The 26,926-nt window shown below is 41.5% G+C and overlaps 1 protein-coding gene across 4 annotated transcripts in view; it reads right to left on the bottom strand.

Annotated features, from left to right (window-relative positions):
• Positions 1–26,926, bottom strand: part of MAP4K4 (mitogen-activated protein kinase kinase kinase kinase 4) — a 271,290-nt gene that overhangs the window by 98,196 nt on the left and 146,168 nt on the right. For all 4 annotated transcript variants that reach the window (XM_077482654.1, XM_077482655.1, XM_077482656.1 and 1 more), the window contains exons 4-7: positions 12,915–13,040; positions 7,348–7,458; positions 3,555–3,645; positions 1,526–1,656 (exon numbers count right to left, since the gene is read on the bottom strand). In XM_077482654.1, the coding sequence (XP_077338780.1) occupies positions 1,526–1,656; positions 3,555–3,645; positions 7,348–7,458; positions 12,915–13,040 (459 nt within the window). The remainder of the gene's footprint in view (positions 1–1,525; positions 1,657–3,554; positions 3,646–7,347; positions 7,459–12,914; positions 13,041–26,926) is intronic.

Here is a 26,926-nt window from a genome sequence, read left to right as displayed (position 1 = left end):
CAACCACTATGCTTCATTAAAATGAGTACATATTTTATGACTTTTATAGTGGAAATAAACCCAAAGATTTAACGGTTTCCCAAAACAGTTGCATTCCAAGCATCCTGTGATTAACTAAGGGCACAGTGGTTTGTGCTATAAAACTCAACTGTCAAACCATCAAATAGCTGGTGTCATAACTGATCACATGTGTAGCATAATGTGAACTGTAGCACCACGGTAACTGCAAATCAAACAGAGGCAAAGATAGCCGCTTCCTTGGCTGTAAAGCATATGAGTATATAGTTCCACTTTAAAAAGGAACCCATTGCAATAGAAACTTAAAAAGGATACATTCACTTTTCAAGAAAAAAATTAATTCACACATTCTTACAGGTGAAAAAAAAAAGGAAAAGTGCATTTATTATTTTTTCCAGCAGGAGCCTGGAAAGCACTGCACCCTTGATCAGTGGATCAGGGGTGCAATGTCAAGATTCTACAGGTAAGCCCTTTAGGCTTTCTACCCGTACCATTATACATCTCCATAGAACGCTGCAGGGCTTGTGAATGAACTAAGAGAGCACTAACCAGCGCATTTAGAACTACAAGTAGTCAAGTTAGCCATGGTAGTTGATGGTAGAATTTGTTCATTCCACGGTCTCATGGTTTTCAAATTGTGGCAGTGGGTGTGGGGAGAAGATCCCCCACCCACTGTCACACCGAGGAGGGGGGGGGGGGGGTGGATTAAGGAAATGGCGTCATGAGCTGGAACATGTTGCATGAACCACCCTAAATATGGTTGGCACATATAACATGTTCAGAAAGGTGAACTTAAACTTTAAAGTAAGGCCTCTTTCAGACAAACTATCCATTCAGGTCCGCCTATCAGTTTTTTAGGCGAACCTGAATGGATGCTCCATAGACCTCAATGGAACGTAAAAGTGTGACGGAGGAAAAACCTACTTTTCCATCCATCTGCGTATTAGATGAGGATGGACTCTGCGGTCCGTCGTCATCCGATCTCCCATAGGGGAGAGCGGTGCTCTGACAGGTCCGTCCCTGTGCAGTGTGCAGAGACAGACCTGTCATCTTCCTGCTCAGTCGGGATCCATGGAGTGATCCCCGCTGAGCAAGCGGATGTTCACAGGGTGGATCAGCATGGATCCGTCCCGTGTGAAAGAGGCCTAAAGCTTTTTTTGCAATCTGTGTCCCATTGGGAAGATTTCCCTTCACTTCCTGTCTCAATCAAAAAACAGGAAGTGAGAGGAAATCCCTCCAAAGTGAGGGAATCCTGTGGGGTGTTACCACAACTAGTGTCCTCATTGGAAAATTCCCCCTTTATTACTGTTCTAGAGTGAATCCAAAATTTGGGATTTTCTTCTACTTTCACTTTCGATAACAGTTAATGAGCAGGACAAATAGAGACCTAACAGGAGACAGACAGCAATGAAAACTAACAGGGGTTCTTACCCCTCTCAAAAACAAAATAAAGAAAGGTTTTTCCCATAGTTATACTTTAAGAATTGCAACAAAATATTTGCCATACCCTGTAATCATAGGTGGCATCTGGATTCTCATCACAAGCTATAACTTCAGGGGCCATCCAATATGGTGTACCAATAAATGTATTCCTTCGACCGACTGTCCTGTCCAGTTGTGCGCTGACACCAAAATCCACTGCAGATAAAGTATGAGTACATGTTGACAACTTCAAAAACACATCTAATGAAAGGCTGCATTGTCAGCAGATCTATAAGCTGTAAAGTCTTAAGAAAGCTCATTAGGGATCCTTAGGATGACAGTAAATCAATAAAATTGTGCACTACTGTACAGCTATTTCAGCATATATTTATGTGGAGCCTTCATGTTTACCTGAAGGAGCAATTAAATACCAAAATTGAGATTAGTGTGATGTCTCCAAATAAATTCTGCAGCAGCACTCATCTAGAAAACTTCAGAGTTTTTGCATTATGACATTCAAGTCAATAAAAACGCACTTTAATGTCCCAGTTTGTTTATACCTGTCAGATGCAGCATACATACATGAAAACAATTGCTAAAAATGCTAACAAATTCCAGAGCTTAAACCCTGTAGGAATGTTTACAGTGTAGTTCCTTACCACACACACACACACTATAGCCATACAAAATAGCCAGTCTAGGATTAAATTTTTTATCCTTACAGAAAGTATTCCAAGCAGTCATACTAGTGCGACTAATGTGTCTGCCAAACTGCAACTTTGACCGTGGAAATCATATTGTTCTCTAGAACGCCTATTCACATCAATGCAACATGGTTTTTGACAGTGCAGGTGCTTCTTTTGGTGCAGGACAGTGTGTTTTTGGCTGCATAGGTCTCAATAGGAGTGCATGAAAAACACAAGTGTAAGCAATTTTTTGAGAATTTTTAGTGTATTTCTGGCAGAGTTGTGTGCTCAAACAATCAAATTGCACTATTAAAAGGAGAAAAAAAAAAAAAAAAGAAGAAGGCGCACACGCACACATCAAAATCACACAAACAGACTGAAAAATGTAGGATTATGCAGCAGCACCAGTGTGCACATAGGCTTAAAGTGGTTGTAAAGGCCTTATTTTTCTTCTTACAATACTAAACATGGTATTCTTACCTGCTCTGTGCAATGGTATTTTGCAGCAATTCAGACATTTGTTACCTTAATGCAGGGAGTGCACTAAGGTTAAAAACATCTTGCCTTTACAAGCACCTTAAAAGTTCCCACACATAAGCCAGTCACTCTAGGGCACGAATTATGCAGCACACAATTAAATAGGAGTTTGTGAATGGTTAAGTTTAGTGAATGGTTAAGTTTAGTGACTGGAAAGGGAAAATAGGATTGACAATTTCTACGGAGACCAAATCGCATATAAAAACTAATATGGGACAGGTTATTAAACCCAACTGTTCCTTTTAAAAAACACAGGACTAAAAGACATGGTGAAAAAAAATGCAGACTAAGCAAACTGATCTCATGTCTATGGTTAGCTTCAGGCAACTCATAATTGAAAGGAGTTTAGCCAAAGCGTTTTTGGCCATACTTCTCTGCTGAAAATGTGTCATGGGCGTACAGAACGAATTGCACTTCTGTGATCCATAGATAGGGCTAAAGTCTGCTGTCAGTTTACGCCACTCAGCCGGTCCAGACACTGGATCTATCCCAAATTTGCAGTTGGGATCCAGACAGAAGCCTTGACTGGCAGCTGGCTTAGCCTCTCAGCGAGCCACTGGAAGACTGAACCAGCCACTCCCGCCCCCTCCACAGCCTGGCACTCCAGTTGGCACTGGAGGGGCAGAAGAGAGCCGGTGATTGACAGACAAGGCTCTCTGCTTACAGAACTGAGTGATCAGCAGTGTTTGATCACTCAATTCCTAGTGTGGAGGTGGCAGGGGACAGAAGCAGCATTGGATTGATGCTGCATCAACCTCGGTGACTCATTTTTATTTTTTTTGTTTGGGAAACCAAAACTTTTTAGGTTATTAACGTTATCTGATATTAAGAAATGCCAAACATGCCATATTTTCAGCCCCTTGCCTAGTTCAATAAAGAACTTTCACCTACCGAGCTTCACCTCTGCATTCTCGGTTAGCAGCACGTTCTGTCCTTTAATATCTCTGTGAATCACGTGGTGAGCATGGAGATGTGCCAACCCCTAAACACAAGAAGAAATGAAAAAAAAAAATCATGTGGGTTATACCAAAGTCTGAGTTTATAGCTAGTTTGGTGAAACGATACATTGCCTTGCTGAAACATTGTGATAAAGTAATCTGCTAGAAGAACGAGAAGATGAGTCATTCACCTTTGTCTCAAGAGGAACCTCATTCCGTTTTTGTTTTATAACGGAAGGCGTTTTTGCAATCAGCCTGATGAACCAGTAGGCTGAAACCACATTAGGTGTAAACGGCAAGACAAGGAAAGGTCAAAATTACTTTTGATGGTTCAAACTAATAATTTATGAGTGCAAACTGCTGATCACAGCTACTAAATCTGTCAAGAGCTAGCAGTAAACAGTAGATGGCAGCTGGACAATGGGATATGATCTAACTGCTAAAGGATCAATTTAATTATTATGTTTTTAACAGTTGAAACACTCAAAGTACAACTGTGTATGTTTCCTAAATTAAACAGATCCAAAACACTAACATAACAAAAGGAAAAAAACAAACATACAAACATACAAAAAAACAAATTCTAACATGGACAACAACTATCTTAAAGGAATGTATCTGCTTGCTCCCACATACCATAGGCCACAATACATCATGTGTTTGGGCATTTAAAATATTGAATAGGTAATGTTTTATTTAAGTACATGCACACAGTAAAAGTTGAAGGTTTGAGGTTTCATGTTTTAATTACATGATTAAATGACAATCTACAATTGAAGCTCTCTTTCTCTTTTCTTTTTTCTCTTTATGGTAGGCAGGGTGGGCTGTCATCAATTCTAAAAAGGGAGCAATTCAAGGTGTTTAAAAAATACTGTGCTTTATTACCAGCCACAGATATCTCATCTATTATGACATAGCCAGGCCCTTCTTTAAACAACTGCTTGCAATCTTTTTTTCTGACTCCAGTAATTTTTCACATGGACATCTGTGTAATGAAAATATTGTACCCTTTCTTATATTGAGGTTAACTGGTGCTATTGATGCTTTCAAGTTTGTGAATATGCATTTTTAAACTTGGACTCCAAGCAGCTATAAAAAGAATAAACACATTGTTTAATCGCTTGGACTCAAAAAAAAATCCTGATATCCTTCTGTAATGTATGTACAGCAGCATGCAGAGCAGAAGAGGGTGGGTCCACATTCTGAGCTAATCTGGAATTGCTTCATACAATGCTATCAGTCTAACACACTGTCCATGCTTACAAGGGGGAAAGCAGAGCACTGACCTCATCGCCCTGCCACTGCAGATTTTCACAGGTTTGGAACTACAGTAAAACCTCGGTTTGAGAGCGTTTTGCAAGACAAGCACATTTTTTAAAATAAATTTTGACTTGATATACAAGCGATGTCTTGATATACAAGTAGCGTCACGTCAGAACTGAGTATAAAAGAGAAGAGAGGTGCCTCTAAGTGTAACAATATGGTTACATTTAATGAAGGTACAACATTTAGCAACTCAGGTGGTTGATGATTAAAAGAGGCACATCTAAGTATGAAGGCATCTGGGGTAAAGGTGTCCACATAGCCCATCCTCTGCACAGCCATCATCCGTCATCCCTTCCACGCTGTACTCCAAGGCTTGCTTTCAGATCGCTCTACTGCAGGGTAGTCTTCTCGGTCAGGAATGCAGACTGACAGCGGTGAGATTTGGCTGTGGAGGATGGTCTAATGTGGACAGATTTAACCCAGATGCCTGCATACTTAGATATGCCCCTTTTATTCATCAACCATGTGAGTTGCTAAATGTTGTACCTTCATTAAGTGTAACCATATTGCTACACTTAGAGGCTCCTCTCTTCTCTTTTATACTTTGTAGCGCCTGCTGGATTTTGCTTCTAATCCCCTTGTGGAGGCTGCCATTTGTGGATGGATATTTTATGCTTACACAACCTGTTCACATTGCTATAATCTTTTTATATGGACTATAAACGGAAGGACTTAAGAATAAATGGTTGTGGAATGAATCATCTGAGTTTCCATCATTTCTTATGGGGAAATTCGCTTTGATATACTAGTATTTTGGATTACAAACATGTTTCTGGAACCAATTATGCTCGCAATCCAAGATTTTACTGTATAGTCAAAACTTTTTTCATTTTCAACATAGCTAGCCATAGATGGATCAAATCTTGTCTGGTTCAGCAAGAATCTGGACAAGATTTAATTCATCTATGGCATGGGTCTTCAAACTATGGCCCTCCATGATCTATGGGAAGACTGCTAGTACTGAAGTCAATCCATGGATCGACTTCAGTACAACCAACCAGTCGGATTTCTGGCATTTGACTACTGATGGTGGTTAAGCCAACAGCAGTGATGATTGTGATCCGCTGGTGGAGGAAGGCTCCCCGCAGGCAAAAAACAGCGCTGCCGGAGGGATTCCCCCATCAGTACTGTGTTGGAGATAAGAAAATTACATCATGTATGGCTTGCCTAAGAAAGGGTTACAATCTCTGTTGGTTTTCTTTGCCATATCTGTCCCATTGTGGAGATTTCGCTTCACTTCCTGTCCCATAACCAAAAAAGAATTTAGAGGAAATTCCTGGTTGTCCTCAGGGTAACCAGGACTAGTAGCACCCCCCCCCCCCCCCAAAGATTTGCCCTCCATTATGGTTTTGAGAACAACCCAAAAGTTGGGTCTTTTTGCTTGACAGGTGTCCTAAACCTAATTATGGCCACTCTACACAGAAAAAAAAAAAGTTTTATGTTTACACCATGTGTAGAGATGGGAGTTTTTCTGCATGCATTCTGCAGGGGCACAAAGAAAACAATTGTTCTATATGTGCCCTGTTCGCACCACACTCATCACATGCAGACTTTTTCTGTGCAGGCAGGAATCTGCAACGTATATGTAATCTTTTGCTCCGAGAGAAAAAAAAATTACGAGCTCAAACACGCGTTAAAACTGATGTAAACTTGTGTCTCTGCAAGTGAAACCTGCTAGGTTATTCCACCTTTTTTGTGCACATATGTTGTGAACAAGGCCTAAATCAGGCAGTTCTGTTTAACTGCAGCAGCACTCAGTTTGGACAAGGCATGGCACTAATCAGTAGCTGAAATGTATGGAACCACAAATAGGGAGCATTTATAATCTTTTGAAAAGACAGCTTATATTTCAATTATGTATTAAGCGAATAGCCTGGGGTTCAGCTGTAAACTATATTTTAATGAAGGTTATTGATGTTGGAACTGATTATACTGCAATTAATACTAAAAAAAGAAGCCCTGTATGGCTGGCTCTTGCTCAAGGAGACCTAACAACTGTGCAATTGTGAGCATGCGCCAACAGGCTAAGTGGCCAGGGTATTGTTACTTAACAGCAAGAAAATGATGGACTACAATAATAAGGGACATCCAAAGACAACTCTCTATGGTGATAGTTTACGCCCTCAAGTTTAATAAGTTTGAGACAGCATGTATAAATCAATCAGCAAATGTAGCCAAAGAAAAGTGCTCTCCAATGATAATTTATGGGTAATGTGCTTGACATCTAGATATATTTTTATAACCGAGAACGTACGTTCATGCAATTAGCACCCTTGCATATGCTAACTGGAAATCCTGTGACGTCACAAGTCTATAGAGAAAGGATTCCCTGTCAGCACTAGCACAAGGTTCAATCAGCTGATTAATATTTCATGACATAACTGTAGCACTACACAGAGAAAAGAGCACTTCATTCTTACCCTCAAGATTTCACGAGAGATATAAGCAATCCAGTCTTCTTTTAGAGTATTCCCCTTTGTATTCTTCACCAGGTCAGTGATCGAGCCAGCACCACAAAACTCCATTACAAGCTGGGGAACAAAGAAACGTCAGAACTGCATATCATCCCAGAATGGCAATGAAAGGACATTTTTATAGTAAAATGCTCATTAGCTCCTTTGTCATGCCTCAGAAAGGAGAGAATCTTTGTTATGATTTACAAATACTAAAATCATTTCTGCTTTGATATTCAAATAGAACATTAGAAAATGTAGTAACCAGTTGTTCGATATGTAGGAAGGTGAAATGTGGTGTGATCAATCGGATCTGCTCAGGGCACTATTGTAATTAACAAGTCTAGAGATTTCTGAAAAAAAGCACAGACTTCTCCAATGTTTGTGCAAAACTGACAAAAGCACAGCAATGGCGTCTCACAAGATACCAGCGCACCTTGATCAGTAATATACTGGATGAAAACAAAAAAACGCACTAGTGACTGAGCGCTACTAACAGGGACAAGTGGTTTTGATCTTTGGTCTTTCAAGAAAGCAGACAATAGCTAGTCAATATATAGTGAGGTGGCCAAATGGAACTAAAAAGTCCTTCCTCAAAAGCAATGGAAGGTGTGATGAGGTATCTAAACACAACCAACAATAATTCTTCTGTTTCAAATGCCGTCTAATCCCCTTAGACCCAGTCTAACTAGGCAGTATGATCATCTGCTGGCTTGGCACCATTCACAGGCAGCTTAACTCTTCACCAGCATACAGAAGTTGAATCCGGATCAAGTTCACTTCAAATAATTCCAGTACAGAGGAGGCTTTACAGTCTTTGAAAGTGTTAAACTACTACTTTCCTTTAGGGTCAGTTCCATGCCCTTTTTCTGCACTAAAAATGCATGCAGTGTGTTTTCCATGTATTCCAACTCTAGTTCACACCATGCAGTCAGTTCCAGTCAGTTTCTGCACCAGAAACTGACTGCATGGTGTGAACTAGAGCCATTGGAATACATGGAAAACACTGCATGCATTTTTAGTGCAGAAAAAAAAAGCACACAGAACTGCATCTGGTGTGAACTGGCACTAAAAGGGGTTGAAAAGTCTCAAGGTTTTTCATCTTAATGCATTCTATGCATTAAGGTGCCAGTCCACACCAGACGCAGTTCCGCGCACTTTTTTCTGCACTAAAAATGCATGCACAGTGTTTTCCATGTATTACAATGGCTCTAGTTCACACTATGCAGTTAGTTTCCAGTGCAGAAACTGACGGGAACTGACTGTATTGGTACAGAAAAAAAAACAGAACTGCATGGAACTGTATCTGGTGTGAACTGGCCCTAAGGTGAAAAACCTGTGCTGCAGCTGCCCCCCAAAGCCCCCTCTTTTTCTTACCTAAACCCATTTGTTCCAGCGACAAGTACGAGCCCAACGGCTCTAGCTGCTGTCTCTGTCCTCATTGGATAGATTGGCTCCTGCTGCGGTCAATGGTCAATCAAATCCAGTGACACGAGAGCGGGGAAGGTGGGGTCAAGGCCTGCTGTCTGTGTCAATGGACGCAGCAGCGGGACTCGTGAACATGCATGCATGAGTGCCCCCATGGAAAGCAGCTCTCCGTGGGGGCACCCGATGAAGAGAAGGGGCCAGGAGCGCTACCAGGGCACCTCAGAAGAGGAGCTTTGGGGCTGCTCTTTTGAAAACACTTGCACAGAGCAGGCAAGTATGACATCTGTTATTTTTATAAAGCAAAAAAAAAAAAAACTTTACAATCACTTTAGGTTGGTACACACTGGCTAAATCGTGGACGATTCAACAGAAACCCGGCCGACATTTGCCCATTGTGTACAGCAGCCATTCCAGCCTTTGCCAAGTGGGCATGCTGTAAAATTAACAGTGCGTTCTGGTGGGTGGGTGATCAGTCCACCTGTCAGAACACAATAGCTTAGCAGGGAGGGACTTTGCTGGGTTGAACAAAGAATAAAACACCCCACACATTAAGGAGAACCCCCACGCCAAGAAAACTGCATGTGGGTCCTCCCCAAAATCCATACCGGACCCTTATCCGAGAACACAGCCCGGCAGGTCAGGAAAGGGGGTGGGGACAAGCGAGTGTGCCCCCCCCCCCACCTGAACCGCATCTGGCAGCATGCCCTCAAAGCACCTTGTCCCCATGTTGAAGCGGACAAGGGCCTCTTCCCGACAACCCTGGCCATTGGTTGTCAGGGTCTGCGGGCGGGGGCTTATCGGGATCTGGAAGTCCCCTTTAATAAGGGGGGTCCCAGATCCCGGCCCCCCCACCATATATTTGTACACCCTACCTCCTATTCACCAAAAAAAAAAAAAAAAGTGTTAAAAATAAAAACGCAGTACATAGGTTTTTAAAGTAATTTATTAAGACAGCTCTGGCGTCTTCCGACTTCCTCTCCTGCTCTTCTTCCACTTCTGGCAACGTCTTCTGCCTCTGCCGGGTCTTCTAACCCTCTCTGGTTCTTCTCCCTCTGTCCGCTGTCTTAATAAATGACTTTAAAAACCTGTGAACTGCATTTTATTTTTTACCCTTTTTTTAGGTGAATTAAAAGGAGGCTTCCAGATTCCAATAAGCCCCCCTGCCCGCAGACCCTGACAACCAACGGCCAGTGTTGTCGGGAAGAGGCCATTGTCCTCATCAAAATAGCACCCCCCCATGTCGAGGGCATGCGGCCTGGTATGGTTCAGGAGGGGGGGGCACTTGCTTGTCCCCACTCCCTTTCCTGCCCTACCGGGCTGTGTACTCAGATATAAGGGTCTGGTATGGATTTTGAGGGAGACCCCCATGCAGTTTTTTCTGTGTGGGGGGGGGGGGGGGGGTTAACTTATGATTCATAGCAGACCAAAGGGCCTGGTATGCTATTGGAGGGGGAACCAATGCTGGTTTTTATTTTATATTTGGTGTGGAGTTCCCCCTTCAAGATCATCAGAGCACAAGTCGCATGCCAAAGTCGAATCAGTTAAGACAGCGATCCAAACTATGATCCTACTTCAGCCATTGAATATCACTGAATTTGCACCAAAGTAGTGCAGGGAGCATTTTCAAAGTCGGACCCAGTAGTGCAGGGAGCATTTTCAAAGTCGGACCAGTTATGGCGGCTCTCATAGGGATACATTGATTTGCACACGTCATGCGACATGAGCTCCCAATGTCGGAGCATTTGTCGTACAAGTGTGAACCCGGTCTAAAGCACATTTCAGCCTCAGTCTGGGCAAGCTGGACCTTAAAGAGGGACTATTGCCTAAGGATGAGTTTAGTCGTGTTTGCAACCCACACATGCAGAGCTTGCCAGGAATTCAGCAATGCACAGCGCTAATCACAGGCAGCGAGACATTTCTCGATCTCTGCAGCTGCGGATTTGGAAAATGTCTCACTGCCTGCGATTAGCGATGTGCAGTGCCAACTTCCTGGTGGGCTCTGCACGTGTGGGTTGCGAACACACCTGAGCTCATCCTTAACATTGGCAAAATCAAAAAAACATTATGCCGCAATCTGTCACCAAAATAAACACTAGTTTGTTTTTCTAAATTCCCCTTTAACAGTTTTATTATCTGTTGATTTTCCACTTCCTCTAACAGGGTGAAAAAAACGGTGGAAATGAAATCACTGCAGTGTCATCACCCTGCTGACAGGGTAGTCCTTGATGGACATGTAGCTATAGACAGACTTTCATAGGCGATTAACAAATCAAAGCCCAGATCCAGCGTTTTAGTTACTGTAGCGGCTTTTTCCGTTGTGGAAAAAAAAAAAAAAAAAAGTTTAGAATACTCAAAGTTACAGTTGTTAAAGTGGAAGTTCAACGCTAAACCTAATCCCAGCCACACGCTAAACCTAATCTCTTGAACCCTGCAAATAAAAAAAATGCTATACTAACCTTTTCTGAAGCCAATTCGGCCCAGTCTCCAGCGACAGCTGCTGTGTAGAGAGAGAAAGCCGCCAACAGCTTTGAAATGCCTGGGAAGTGACATCACCATAGACTTACTATGAGGCTTCTGTTGTTGGCTGCCTCTCTTGCACACACTGACGCCACCGCTGACAGCTCAACGTGGGATCAGACTGGCTACAGGATAGGCAAGTATAGCAATCTCTTCTTTGCAGGTCTAGATAGGTTAGGTTTACTGTTAGATTTTGTATGAACTTCCACTTTAAGCACCCCTGTCAGTATACAGAAAGTTGTCCCAACACCATGAACGGTCAAGTTTTGCTGGACAGTCTGATTACATGTATAGCTGGAAAAAAAAATGATATTATATATATATATATATATATATATATATATATATATATATATATATATATATATATATATATATATATTTTTTTTTTTTTTTTTTTTTTTTAATATATTTAAAAGGTCTATGCAATAAAAAGGAATTCAAAGTTTTAATCCTGTATACAGTTAAGAATACAATTATTATTATTTATTTATTTTTTTTACTATAAAGGCCCTTTAATGGGAATGCTGAATGCTTGCTGTAACTTTACATACATTTTCAAGAAGTAACCATTTCCTAATAGACATTTGCAGGCTGCCATTGCAGATCTCATTCCAAAAATGCTAGCTTACAAAGAACAAAATAAATGATGAAATAAATTATACCTGTGCCAAGAGGCTGTCACTGCTAGACTACATAATAATGCTGGTCATGCTCATCCTCCGACTAGTAATTTTAAATACCAATCAAGGGAACAACCACTACCTGCCTTGAGATTGCATGTTCTCTCTGTGCGTTTCCTCTGGGGACTCCAGTTTCCTCCTATACTCCAAGGACATTTGAGTAGGTTAACTGGCTCCTGCCCAAGTTGGCCCTAATATATGTATGTATCTGATGTAGGTACATTAGATTGTAAGCTCAAAGAGGGCAGGGACTGATGTGAATATAAAGCACTCTGTAAATCGTCAACGCTGACCTATATTAAACCTTTATTAATGGCTCATTCACACACGCTTTATAAAAGGGAACATTATTATCAGATGTACTCCCATCTTCCAACTGTGCACTTAACAGGGGATGAACCCTGAGATGATTAAGGCTACATTGTCCTCTCTCTGAATGGGCCAGTTCACATCAGAACGCAGTGCGGGAAACCCGCATTCCATGTGCGTTTCCTTCACAGTGTTTAAAATGCATTGCACTTGCGATCTGCAGTGTCTCGGTGTTAATGGCACCCCAAACGTACCATGCAATACCGTGCAGGTAAATGCACTGCAATTGCAACCAGTGTTTGGGGTGTCATTAACATTTCATACCTGCTGCAGACCGCAACTATAGTGGGTTTTGAACGTGGTTCTGGTGTGAACTGGCCCGAAAATGAATGGGTTGAAATAACACTGCACCTAGATTGCATGGTAATTGCACAGGAACTCGGAGCGCGCGTTCCTGCGCCTTTTGTGGCATGAACTGGCCCTTATTGCTGAAAAGCATCAATGCAGTGGTTTCAGCACGGATCTTGTTTACTGTAAACAGCTTGGAGAGAGAACACATCACACACAGGTCTGGAAAATCTAAATAAAACAGCTTACCCAGAGTTGGTCATCATGACCGGGAGGACTCTTTTTGATGAAAGCACCATAGTAAGTGGCAATATTTCTGTGATGGGAATATTTCTTCAGCATATTGATTTCCAGTTTAATTTCTTCCTCTTCATCCTTGGAAAGAAAAGGAAATCCAGGTTAAGATCAAAATATAACAATACATGTACAATCCAATAGTCCATGGCTGACTTTCTGGTTACGTTAGTCCACATATCTATAGCCTTCTAAGGTGTTGGATCCACACAAATCTTGTAGGAAAATGACTGCAAACATGCAGACTGCATCCAAAAAGAATACAGGCTCAGATCTTTGTACATATGCTAGAATTTACAAAATGTACCAAGTTCAAGCCCTTCACTATTTAACCACTTAAGGACCAGGCCTCTTTTTCGGACTTGGTGTTTCCATGTTTAAAACAGTTTTTTTTGCTAGAAAATTACTTAGAACCCCCAAACATTTTATATTGTTTTTTTTCTAACACCCTAGAGAATAAAATGGCGGTCATTGAAATACTTTTTTTCACACCGTATTTGCACAGCGGTCTTAGAAGCGCACTTTTTTTGGAAAAAATTCACTTTTTTGAATAAAAAAATAAGACAACAGTAAAATTAGCCCAATTTTTTTTTATACTGTGAAAGATAATGGTATGCCGAGTAAATTGATACCCAACATGTCACGCTTCAAAATTGCGCCCGCTCGTGGAATGGCGTCAAACTTTTAGCCTCAAAAATCTCCATAAGCGACATTTAAAAAATTCTACAGGTTGCATTTTTTGCGTTACAGAGGAGGTCTAGGGCTAGAATTATTGCTCTCGCTCTACCGATCGCGGCGATACCTCACATATGTGGTTTGACCACCGTTTTCATATGCGGGCGCTACTCACGTATGCGCTCGCTTCTGTGCGCAAGCTCGTCGTAACGGGGTGTTTTTAAAAAAATTTTTTTTTTTCTTATTTTAATTTATTTTATTTATTTTTACACTTTAAAAAAAAAAAAAAAAAATGGATCACTTTTATTCCTATTACAAGGAATGTAAACATCCCTTGTAATAGAAAAAAGCATGACAGGTCCTCTTAAATATGAGATCTGGGGTCAAAAGGTCCTCAGATCTCATATTTGGGCTAAAATGCAAAAAAAAAAAAAAAAAAAAAAAATCTGACATTTAAAAAAAAAAAATATACCTTTAAGAGGTATGGGCGGAAGTGACGTTTTGACGTCGCTTCCGCCCTCCTATGGTATAGAGACGAGTGGGGGCCATCTTAGCCTCACTTGTCTCTATGCCCAGCAGACGGAAGGACCCGATCGCCTCCGCCGCTACCGACGGCTCCGGTAAGCGGCGGAAGGTGCGGGAGGGCGGTGGGAGGGGGGGTGGCACCTCTCCCGCCGCCGATAGCGGTGATCTCATGGCGAATCCGCCGCGGAGACCACCGTTATCGTACAGCCGACCGCCGCCTGAAGAGATGGATATCTCGGTTGTGGCAGCAGCTGCTGCCGTTACCGAGATATCCCTCTTTAAAAAATGGACGTACATCGTCGTGCGGCGGTCGGCAAGTGGTTAAACAGTGTGTATGAGCAAGCCAGGGCAATGAAATGCTGTGTATGTGACTAGAAAACTCCTTACCCACTTGTGGGAAAAAAAATGTTCCAAATAAATATAGCATATACAATTGTGACACAAGAGGAGATGTGACAATTAGCCAATAGGCAAACAAGGCTGCAAATTACAGAAGGCCGAATCTGGCTAGAAGAAATTAAAACTGAACTCCACCCAAAAGTAGAAGTTCTGCTTTAAGACCTCCTGCCACATTTGGAATGTAGTTTTGACAGGTACCTGTTCCCACTTCTGCTCAGATCGCCTAGGCGATCCAAAACAGAAATGCTCTCCCCTCCTACCTTGCCGTCTTCTGGGACATGTCACAGGTCCCAGAAAACTGCAGGACCATTCACAAAGCACAACGCGGTTCATGTATGCGCAGTGGGCAGCCAGCTGTGAAGCTGAAAGCAGCATAGCTGGCTGCCCACAGTTAGGATGCTGGCACCAGGAACACGAAGGCTAGTGAAGAACTAGCCTGGGAGAAGACAGCACTGGATCCCTGGACAGGCAAGTGTCCTTTTATTAAAAGTCAGCAGCCACAATATTTGTAGCTGCTGACTTCATTTTTTTTCCCCCAGTGACCCCCCCCCCCCCTCTTTAAGGGACTCTAGGGTTTAACCACAGTTCAATTTGAGAAAACGCTTTAGTACAAATAATTCCTTATAAAAATGATTTCCATTATTAGTCTACTTTTCTGCTGAACAGATCATTTGTTAAAAAAATAAAATAAAAAAATACAAATAGCGATTCCACATACAGGAAATGCATGCTTGTGTACAATCATTTTATAATCTTAATATAATAAACTGACATGCAAAAACACTGATGGTAAACTGATAAAAATAATTCCAGCACTACAGTTTTTTTTTGGCAATGGCCGTCTAATGTTTCTTAGACAAAACGAACAATTGACTCAAATGTTTCTTCAGACCACTACATACTATTTAAGTGTGTGCCTCAGGCTGGGACAAACCTCAAAACAGATGACCACAGCTCATAGAAAATCTGTTGACTCATTGGGCAATTAAGTCCCTTAACACGCTATAGCCCCGATGCCCAAGTTGACAAGCGTGGCATTCGAGGCCCAATAGGGAAACGGGGCACAGCTTAGACTCTAAAAGGTAAAGATCACTTGAGCTGCCTTTATCTTCTGAAATTGCGAATCATTATGGCATATGGCTTAGACTGATGGAAACCACTGATTTTATTGATGCTCATTTTGAATTTCCCAGGTTTGCATCGGGTTTAATCTACAGCAACATTTTTTAGAACAAAACCATTAAATGCTCAATTGAGTCAGTAAAATAAAGGCAAACGTGACTTTTTTTTTTGGAGATCTCTTGGCACAGTCTTGCAGAAAGCACTAAGAAGCACTAGAACTGCTGAGCTGATTCTACCTGATTGTAAGAGGAGAGCGGGTGTCAGAGGCAGGGATTATAAACACCATATGCTCATATTTTTCAATCTCTAAATGCTCCCTGAAATATGATACTCATGTCAAATCCTCTCTGCGTTGTCGCCTCCTGTCAGTCTTTGGCAAATTTCCAAAAAGGTAATTTGGTGCTGTATCTAAAAGCTGGGTTCCCCCATAGCTTAAGGAACTATAATAAACCGCACACACCACATGTACACAAAGCAAAGCCCAACATTCTGGCTGACCAGAAATCCAAGCATAGACATTTTTCTGCAGCTGTGGAAAATTATTCTTACGTGGGGTCCAATTCCTGAAAACTAGGAGGATTCTATTTTCAAATGGTTTTTATCATGGGAAAATGTTGTTCATGTATACCAGCAAAGCATGGCACAATAAAAAGAAAAACTTGAAATGTCCACTGTAAACAGGCAGATGTATGCATTTGTTTTCTGCTCTACTAAACCAACACTGCACACTCAACTTTTTTTCTATCCTTTATTAAAGTGCATCTCTAAGGGCAATGAGGAAAGTTTGAACCACCCACTAGCTCTTTATGAGTGTCGTTGTCCCCACTGGAAATGTCCCCATACTTCCTGTCATAGTGGAAATGTCCCGGTACTTCCTGTCATAGTGGAAATGTTGACACTGGAACAGGAAGTCAGCCAATCTCTACATCTCCCTTGATTGCTTTTTTGCCAAGTGTTATGTGATTGGAGGAACAAGGTCCCAGGCTTCAGTAGTGTGTTGGAAAGATGGTACCATCTTTCAAGGTTTTCATACACCTTAGGGTTCTGTGTACAAGTGAGGAAAAGAGGGCGAGTAGAAAAAGTGTCAGATTGTAGGTCAGCAGGTTCACTACTAGTATGTTTCAAGGAATTGCTATTAGAATTTTCTCTCTGTTAAAGTTTTAGGAGGTTGGTGGTCCGTGTGAGCCCTGGAGTAGTGTTGCAGATACTCAAAATCAAAAAGTGCCAGTTGCTATCATCCATTTTAAGACTCATTCCAGGCACACCCAATTTCTTTCATGTGTTGACCAATAGCACAAAGGGACTAAGGGGGGCATATCTGAATTAGTGTCATTAAGGCTGAGTTCACACTGCTGCGATGCGGGAACGCTGTGAATCTACTGCGGGTTCCCGCATCGCATGCCTCCCGGCTGCAGTTCACACTGCCCTATGCGAACTGCTGGGAGTGTCAGTGAAAAGTTAATGACACCTCCAAATCAGTTCGCATATCGCAGTGCGATCTGCAAACTCGGACAGGAATCGGATCGCATGGTGTGAACACCCATGCGATCCAATTCTGCTGCGGACCAAAAAAAGGGTCCTGTATGAGTTTGGGCCGGATGCGATGCGAATTCAGCCATACTATCTGTATGGCTGAAATCGCATCGCACAGATCGCATGTGATTTGCACTGCAGTGCGGTGCGTATCACATCCAATCTTGTACACCGCAGCAGTGTGAACCCAGCCTAAAGGGCAAGTTCACCTTTATGAAAAAAAGAAATCTAAGGATCACTTATACGGGACCCCTCATCACGCTGACCTGGAGCCCGGCGATCACCTACTAGGAGATATTGTATAGCCACTTTAACAATCCGGGGCTTAGAAATCCCCTCGGCTTAATCTCCTAAATGTACCTTGTAAGATACGTATAGGAGGCATTCTAACTTGTCAGCACCGATCAATCAGAATCCGCATAGCCCATCCTGTCACCGCAGGCGAAGAGGAGAGAAAGCCGCAGGAATGTCAAATTCGGGTAAAGCGGCTATATTAGCTGTTAGAACAGGCGATTGCTGGACTCCAGGTATAGCGGAACCGGGTGCAATGGGGTGGGGGGTCCAGTGTAAGTTCACCTTACAGATTTTCTGTAAAGGTAAACTTACACTTAAACCACTAAAGGACCAAGCCTATATTTGACTCTTGTTATTTACAAGTTAAAAATCTATATTTTTTGCTAGAAAAATACTTAGAACCCCCAAACATATGTATACTTTATTTTTATTTAGCAGAGACCCTAGAGAATAAAATGGAGATCATTGCAATAGTTTATGTCACACGGTATTTGCGCAGCAGTCTTACAAACGCTAATTTTTGGGAAATTTTTTATTTATTTTTTATTTAAAAAAAAAGAAACAGTAACAGACTGTGAAAGATAATATTACACTAAAGTAAATTGATACCCAACATGTCATGCTTAAATTATGCACGCTTGTGGAATGGCGACAAACTTTGGCACTTAAAAATCTCCATAGGCAATGCTTTTTTTTTTTCTTTTTTTTTTTTTAACAGGTTACCGTTTAAAGTTACAGAGGAGATCTAGCGCTAGAATTATTGATCTTGCTCCAACGATCACGGTGATACCTCATGTGTTATTTGAACACTGCTTACATGTGCGTGCAACTTGCGTATGCGTTCGCGTCTGCGTGCAAGCTCGGAGGGATGATTTGCATTTAAAAAATAAATAAAAATAAAAAATACATTTGATTTTACACGGTCTCTTTAAAAGCACGTTTATTCTTGTTACAAGAAATGCAAATATTCCTCGTAATAGAAATAAGCAGGAAATAAGCAGGACAGGGCCTCTTTAAAAAGACAAGATCTGGGGTCAAAAAGAGCTCAAATCTCACATTTACACTTATAAGCAAGAAAAAAATGGGCCCTTTAACTGCTTCAGCCCCGGAAGAATTTACCCCTTTCCCGACCAGAGCACTTTTTGCGATTTGGCACTGCATCGCTTTAACTGACAATTGCACAGTCGTGCCACATTGCACCCAAACAAAATTGATATCCTTTTTTTCTCTCAAATAGAGTTTTCTTTTGGTGGTATTTGATCACCTCTGAGGTTATTTTTTGCGCCATAGACAAAAAAAAAAAAAACGCGCCATTTTTGAAAAAAAGAAGGCATTATTTTTTACTTTTTGCTATTATAAATATCCCCCAAAAATACAAAAATATATAAAAAAAAAAACGGTTTTCCTCAGTTTAGGCTGATATGTATTCTACATATTTTTGAAATAAAAATGAAAAAAAATTAAAAATTGCAATAAGCGTTTATTGATTAGTTTGCGCAAAAGTTATAGCCTCTACAAAATAGGGGATCGTTATGGCATTTTTGTTATTTTTTTTCCTTGTAATGACGCCAATCTGCAATTTTTAAATCAGGACTGCGACATTATGGTGGACACATTGGACAATTTTGACACATTTTTGGAACCATTGGAATTAATAGAGCAATCAATGCTATAAAAATGCTTTGATTACTGTAAAAACGCCACTGGCAGTGAAGGGGTTAACACTAGGGGCAATCAAGGGGTTAAAAAAAGTAAAAAAAAGTGATCCCATGGCGAATCCCATGGTTAAAGTGGACAGCCCGTAGTTTAAAAACATATCAGGGTTATGGCAGCTATTTGCTGCTATAACCCCGGTAATAAACGTCAAAGTAGCGACAAATACACGTGGTGGGCGGTCCAGAATTGGTTAAAACCAGACTCTCGTTACATGGTATAACAGTGTGCATGCTCACTAGGGCTGCAACTAACGATTATTTTCCTAATCGATTAGTTGGCCGATTATTGTTTCGATTAATCGGTTAATAACCTTAAATTTTTTTTTTTTAAATAGGTAATTTTGCTGCATTTTTACATATTTTTTGGCCCAATTTGCTGGGCAGATTAAAAAAAACACAAATTGCTGCAAAAACGCATTATTGCATGCTTTTCTGCAGCTTCTCCATTGAAGTATATTGAACCAAAAAAGCACAGTTTTGCGTTAAAAAAAAAAAAAAGTCCTCGTCTTTTCCAAATATGCAGCAGCTGAAAAAATCATGGATGTGAACTTGTCCCATAGGAAACCATGTCAATGAACTGTAGTGCGTTTCTGCAAATGGCACCAAAAAACAAAGAGGTGTGACCCAGGCCTGAGATGTTTAATAACATAATGGGTTAAAAAAAATAAAATTAGTGCAAAAGGAGCAAATTATCGCTACTGTAAGGGGTTCAGTTTTTACTATGGGACAGTGAAAGTAATATTTACAGTAGCGATTTGCTCTTTTTGTACTATAAATGGCTACTTTTAGGGTTTTTTTCTAACCCCATTATGTTAGTGGCCGATTAATAGATTATGAAAATAGTAATCGATTAATTTCATAATCGATTAATCGATTCGTTGTTTCGGCCCTAATGCTCACAAAGCATTTGTCCCATGTAGAGTGAAATATACCTGGTTGAGCCTGCCTTCAGCTGTCCCTCCCATCTTCTGTGTGTCCCCATCGTAGCTTGAGATTGTGTAGACCAGATGGTGTCCTCTATGGAGCATGCTCAATTCAAGTTCCATTCTAAACTCTTAGTTTCCTCCCTTTTCTCATCTGTGCAGCACTTCTGACTATAGAGTCACATATGTGGGCATACACCCCCCCCCCCCCAAATTCTCCCAACTTTAAAACACCATGGGAGCAGGATATAGTATACCGATTGATTACATTCACTAGGAAATGCAAAAAAAAAAAAAAAAGGTTTTAATATAAAATCAGTATAAAATCTAGTGTATTTGCCAATTCCTGTAAAGTAAAAAGGAGCCTTCTATGCAGATGCTGTCTGAACAGAATGAAAGCTACTGTCAGCCATCTTTGACTCTGCCTATGCGATATTGATACACAATACACATCTGATGTTTAATAAAGATTTATTGGGAGTTGTAAAACAATAATATATATATATATATATATATATATATATATATATATATTTGAATTGCTCTTCTGAAATACTTTCTTTATGTCATGTGACTAGCACAGCACCAATCGGGGCTGGCCAGACACAGACTCACACTGTAGAGCAGTGGTCATCAACCCTGTCCTCAGGGCCCACTAACAGGCCAGGTTTTATGTATTACCTTGGGGAGATGCAGACTAGAATACTGCAATCACTGAGCAGCAAATTATATTACCTGTGATGCATTTCAGTTATCTTGCAAACCTGGCCTGTTAGTGGGCCCTGAGGATCTTTTCCTGCAGATGCCAAACAGGGCAATAGTTTGTGACCACAGCGCTGTGGAAATAAGGCACTGAGTATTTAAAAAATAAATAAAAATGGCATGATATATATAATTTATCTGAATGAATTATGGCAATTAATGCGTCTCTGTTTAGTATCACTTGAATGCTCCTGTGGGTGCATGGGTCTTTAAGAGAAACAACATTTAAGGAGTTCAGAAAGGAAGTAAACCTTGGCACAGTACAGAAAGTAGCCAGTGTTTTGCCCAATGTGTATAAGGTTACAATACGATTTGTCTACAATTTTCTGCATGTATAGGACTAAGGGAAGTCGATTGTCATACACTGCCAGGTTTTTCTGCATATGCAGTCCTCCACTACCAATGGGCTGTTCGCTTTTCTCCAAGGGTCGGTTCACACTGGGACAACTTAGCCGCCTGAGTGGTGTCCCGTTCTGTACAATGGAACCGTTCTAATCGGAGCAAAAAAGGTTCCTGTATGACTTTGGGGGCGACTTGCATTGACTTCTATACAGAAATCGTTTTGCAAGTCGCTGCAGCGGTCGTGTTCCGGTCGCCTGAGGCAGTCGTGCTGCCACAGTGTGAACCGACACTAATGCCGCGTACAAACGGAATTCCAGCCAGAAAAGGACCGATGAGAGCTTTTCATCGGAAAATGCGACCGTGTGTATGCTCCATTGGAATTTAGCTGTCCGAATTTCCGCCAGTCAAAAATTGATAGCATGTTCTCAATTTTACTGACGAAAAAACTTTCTATCGATAATTCCGATTGTGTGTATGCAATTCCGACATGCCAAAAATCACGCATGCTCAGATTCAACTACGAGACAGAAGCTATTGGATACTGGCTATTGAACTTCCTCTTTCTAGTCACGTCGTACACGTTGTACGTCACCGCGTTAAACGATCGGAATTTGATGTGACCGCGTGTAGGCAAGACAGCTTGAGCCGAATTCCGTCGGGAAAACCATCAGAGCTTTTTCCGACGAGAATTCCGATCGTGTGTACGCGGAAAAGACTTCCATTATTACATTTTAACATTTTAACAGTAGAACACCAACTTCCAGGTGGCTGAAAGTCTTACATTACTATATACAGTAATATCAAAATTGAAAGTTAAAGATTTCCTAATCTATTTACTGTACATCTAATTGTAAACTATGACTAGTCCATCGATTTGCCTACAGAAACCTGTATGAACAGCAGAAGTTCCACCAAAAGCAGCAACATATAAAGTAAACTACCCATGGGAGAGGCTTGATGTTGGAGGAACAATGATCATTCAGTAAAAAGTATTTCACGGTAGTTACTTGAGTGTCCCCTTAACATGATGGGCCACATGCAGATGAGACACCATCTTGCAGCCCACTGTTTATCTTCCTGGTTATTAATACGGTGGTCACTATGACCTCCTTTTCCTGTTGAGTTGGCATATGACCAACATTGGTGTTTACAATGCCTCCGATTCCAGGCCTACATCCTAGCCTAGTCTATACGACACTTTGGAATCTACATTTTCCCTTATTTTTTTTACTTGGCGTCATATGTTATTTTATTTTTGTTGATTATGTGTAAGAGTTAATCGGTGATCTATTCTTCAATTTATTTTTAGAATGTTTGGAACGATAAGAAACACTGATCACCCCAAATCTGATTGTGTCTGTTATGCTTATGTTGAAAGCAAAATAAAGAGTATATAAAATAAAATAAATGGTGCACCAAGTTCAAAAAGTAAAGAGTAAATAAAGGAAAGTACACATTGTTCGGTCCCAGGAGAACATATGACTTTTTTTTACTTCCCTTGATCGGTGCACAGTACATCCAGCATCACACTAGAGAACTCACCACCATATGGCAGACTGTCACCTGTGAGATGGACTTGGATTTATTCCCACACCACAAAGCACTATAGGAGGCAGACAGCACTGCTGCTGCACAACATGGCCTACAGGACTGCACCGCCATCCCAGGTGTGAGCAGATTACTGCGAGGATTGACCTACTGACTACATCTTCACTGTGCATTTAGATTATGGCAGCCTTGCTAAGGTCATGCTGGGATAAAAAGAAACAGACGCACAACAGAGCTACAGTTAACTTCATTCCTTGCTAAAATGAGCCAGATAAAAATTATTTGCTGCTTCACTGTGGGAGTTGGCAGTCTTCAGCCAACTACAGTTAATCTTTTTTTTACCTTGCAAAGTACATGCTGCAACCTCAACTAGCTTATGCATCTAGAAAGGACATTGAAATTCTTCTTCAAAAAATAAAAATAAATCTACCTAACTACCTCAATCATTCACACACTGATAACACTGCTGGGCCTGCCAAACCTGCATTGTTACTATTTACTTTACTAGAAAGGAAGGGGGGGAAAATTTGCCCCGTACACAGAACATTTAAACCTGTCGTAGCAATAGAGCTACACGATTCTGGATAAAATGAAAATCACAATCTTTTTGCTTACAATAAAGAATGATTTTTGGCGTAATATCTTTCACATTAGACAAAAAAAATAATTGAGCCAACGTCACGGTTTCGTCTTTTTAAAATTTATTGAAGTGTACTTTTCTCCCCAAAATTTGCTTTTGAAAGACCGCTGTGCAAATACAGCGCGACATAAAATATTGTAACAACTGCCATTTTAATCTCTAGGGTCTCTGCTAAAAAAAATATATATATATATATATATATATATATATATATATATAATGTTTGGGGATTCCAAACAAGCCACAAGCTTTCACAGGTTGTGCCCATAGAGAAGGTGCTGGTGCCGAGGACTGAAGACAGTGGGTGAGACCGACTGGGGTGAGCACACCGCTGGATCATAGGACAGGTGAGTGGCTGTTTAAAAATTCAGCAGCTACAGTTTTTGGAGCGGACTTATTTTTTTCCACGTGACTGGAATCATGAAAAGGATTTTATATAAAGTAAATGTTATAAACTACTTTAGTAGTGAGAAATTAACACCCTGCACTCACGCCTCAGCTCAGCCCAAATTAATGCACCTTCACATCTCAGATAGTTGTCCCCCTTGCAAATCTGTTTCACCACTGTACCCCCTACTCAACTGCCCCACCAATGGTTCCCCTTTCGCATCTGCCCCACCACTGAACACACACATACATACATATACACACACACCCCATGGGTTTCATGAACAATACCGTGACATTGAATCCATATTTAAGAAACATTGGAACATCCTCAGTATGGACAAGGTTTTAAGTAAGGTACTATCAGAAAACCCACCGTTTATATATAGAAGGACCACATCATTTGGAGACCTAGTGGAAAGGTATTAGGCCCCAAAATAAATCAATGTCACGGTATTGTTCATGAAACCCGTGTGTGTGTGTGTGTGTGTGTGTGTGTGTGTGTGTGTGTGTGTGTGTGTGTGTGTGTGTGTGTGTGTGTGTGTGTTTCCAAGGGGTAATAATTTAGGAAGTGGTTGAAATGTTCTAGTAGACAAACCCAGATATTCTTGGTTTGTTGAATTATTTTATCATTTTAGAGGGGTATTCATTAATGTTTTTAATATTTTAGTGCCTTTCATATGCAAGCATAATGATATACACATTATTCTAATAAAATACTTTGAGGTTGTTAAATATCTGTTGGCGTTGGAAACGACACCCACAGATGTTACAATCCATTTCACAAACAATGTGATAGGAATCTCTGTCATCGCATTGTAGCTAGAGATAATGCCACTAGGGATGGATGGGACGCTGAGCTCAAAGTGGCCCAGCGGCCCATTTAGTGCGACTCCTAGCTGTGGGCAGTGGATCCCGCATCTTATGGTATTTAAATGATGAGTCGTATTGCGTGGCCACACACTTTGAAGACGGAATGACCACACGACTCAATAGCTCTACACAGTAAACGTCACCCCGGGACTCATCACGGTGGGTGGTTCGTTTGGAACTCTGATCGGCAGTGAGCTTGACGCTAATACTGTCACATGCTGGTTATCTTTTTAAACTTCTTGTAAGCAGAATTTGTAAGAGGGGGGATTGGTTACTTTCAATAAACAGTTTGACACTATGGAAAGTATCCCTTTGTATTCTTACATGACACAGCCACCTCACTGTACCCGGTAAGGAGAGCGGATTCCTCAGTAAGAGTGCTGCAGCCTTACAAGTGGAAGGATTCCACAGGTCCAGTTAACACTTACCTCTGGTAAGCAAATACACAAAGGGGTGTGCATGAGGTGGAATGGTGAAGGTGTGACAGCAAATGATTCACAGTATAAGATACTGTCTGGATCAGAAGCATATCACGTCTTGACTTTTTATATATTTCACTTCACTGAACTGTCAATAGGAGGAGTGGGCTTTACACATTTTTTTTATGCTCATTGCTAATAGATTGTTGGTCATTTCAATGAAAAATTACCGTTCATGGTTTATGTATGGTGTGACCTCACGAGAGGACTTTTTACTGCAGTAGACGAGTCATCATATTTTTGAATATTTTATCCTATTCATATGTAGCGCTGTTAATGCTTGGTTAACTATTAAGCATATATCTTTATATTGTCCCACCAATGTTTCTCCTTTCTCCTCTGCCCCACCACTGTAACCCCCTTCTCATCTGGCCTAACACTGTACCCCCTGCTTTTCTGTCTCACCGCTGAACCCCCTTGCTCGTCTGTCCCACCACTGTAACAGCACCCCTCTCATCTGCCCCACCACTGTACCTCCCTGCACATCTGCTCCACTGCCGTATCCCCATACTCTTCTATCTCCCTACTGAATAACCTTCTCATCTGTCCTAACACTGAACCCATCTGCTCATCTGCCCCACCACTGTAGCTCCCTACATGTGTCATCTCTGTATCCTCCTGCTCATTTTCCCCACCGCTGTATCCTCCTGCTCATTTTCCCCACCGCTGTATCCTCCTGCTCATTTTCCCCACCGCTGTATCCTCCTGCTCATTTTCCCCACCGCTGTATCCTCCTGCTCATTTTCCCCACCGCTGTATCCTCCTGCTCATTTTCCCCACCGCTGTATCCTCCTGCTCATTTTCCCCACCGCTGTATCCTCCTGCTCATTTTCCCCACCGCTGTATCCTCCTGCTCATTTTCCCCACCGCTGTATCCTCCTGCTAATTTTCCCCACCGCTGTATCCTCCTGCTCATTTTCCCCACCGCTGTATCCTCCTGCTCATTTTCCCCACCGCTGTATCCTCCTGCTCATTTTCCCCACCGCTGTATCCTCCTGCTCATTTTCCCCACCGCTGTATCCTCCTGCTCATTTTCCCCACCGCTGTATCCTCCTGCTCATTTTCCCCACCGCTGTATCCTCCTGCTCATTTTCCCCACCGCTGTATCCTCCTGCTCATTTTCCCCACAGCTGTATCCTCCTGCTCATTTTCCCCACAGCTGTATCCTCCTGCTCATTTTCCCCACCGCTGTATCCTCCTGCTCATCTGCTCCACTGCTGTACCCTTTTCTCTTCTATGATATGTGTGAGTGGTGAAAGGAAGCAGAGACGAGACATCTACCTGTCTTGGCATCCTCTTCCTGCTGATCCACCTTTTGCATTCAGCCCATGTACTAGTATGAGATGTATGGGATGTATGTGATGTCACATACATGCATATGGAATGGATGCACAATGATGAGCTCGGGTCTGGGGCATTTTGAAAACAGTGGGCCTGTGTACAAGATCACAAGTTGGGCCCCCGCTGCTGATAAAAACTGGTTGGGTGTGATTCTCATTGCGCTGAATACAGGCTCTGGCTTAAAAGGGCACAGTGTGCAGGGGTTTAGTAGTAAGTGATGCAAACGTTCAGGAATAATTTCAACAAAGTTGCCAGAAGATCAACAGTAATGCCACAAACTGTCACCTGATTGCGGTTCTCTCAATCACAGTGAAATTCCTTCTTTCTGAGACTGGTAGTGGCACTGGCAACAATCAAGTCATCTTCCTCCAGATGGTGGGCAGGTCTAGCAGGTCTGTGATTGGCTTTA

This window comes from Lithobates pipiens, unplaced genomic scaffold (genome assembly GCF_037356315.1).
Source record: "Lithobates pipiens isolate NorthernLeopardFrog02 unplaced genomic scaffold, aLitPip1_a1.2 Scaffold_16, whole genome shotgun sequence".
Classification (NCBI taxonomy): domain Eukaryota; kingdom Metazoa; phylum Chordata; class Amphibia; order Anura; family Ranidae; genus Lithobates; species Lithobates pipiens.
This window is presented reverse-complemented; position numbering and strand designations above follow the sequence as displayed.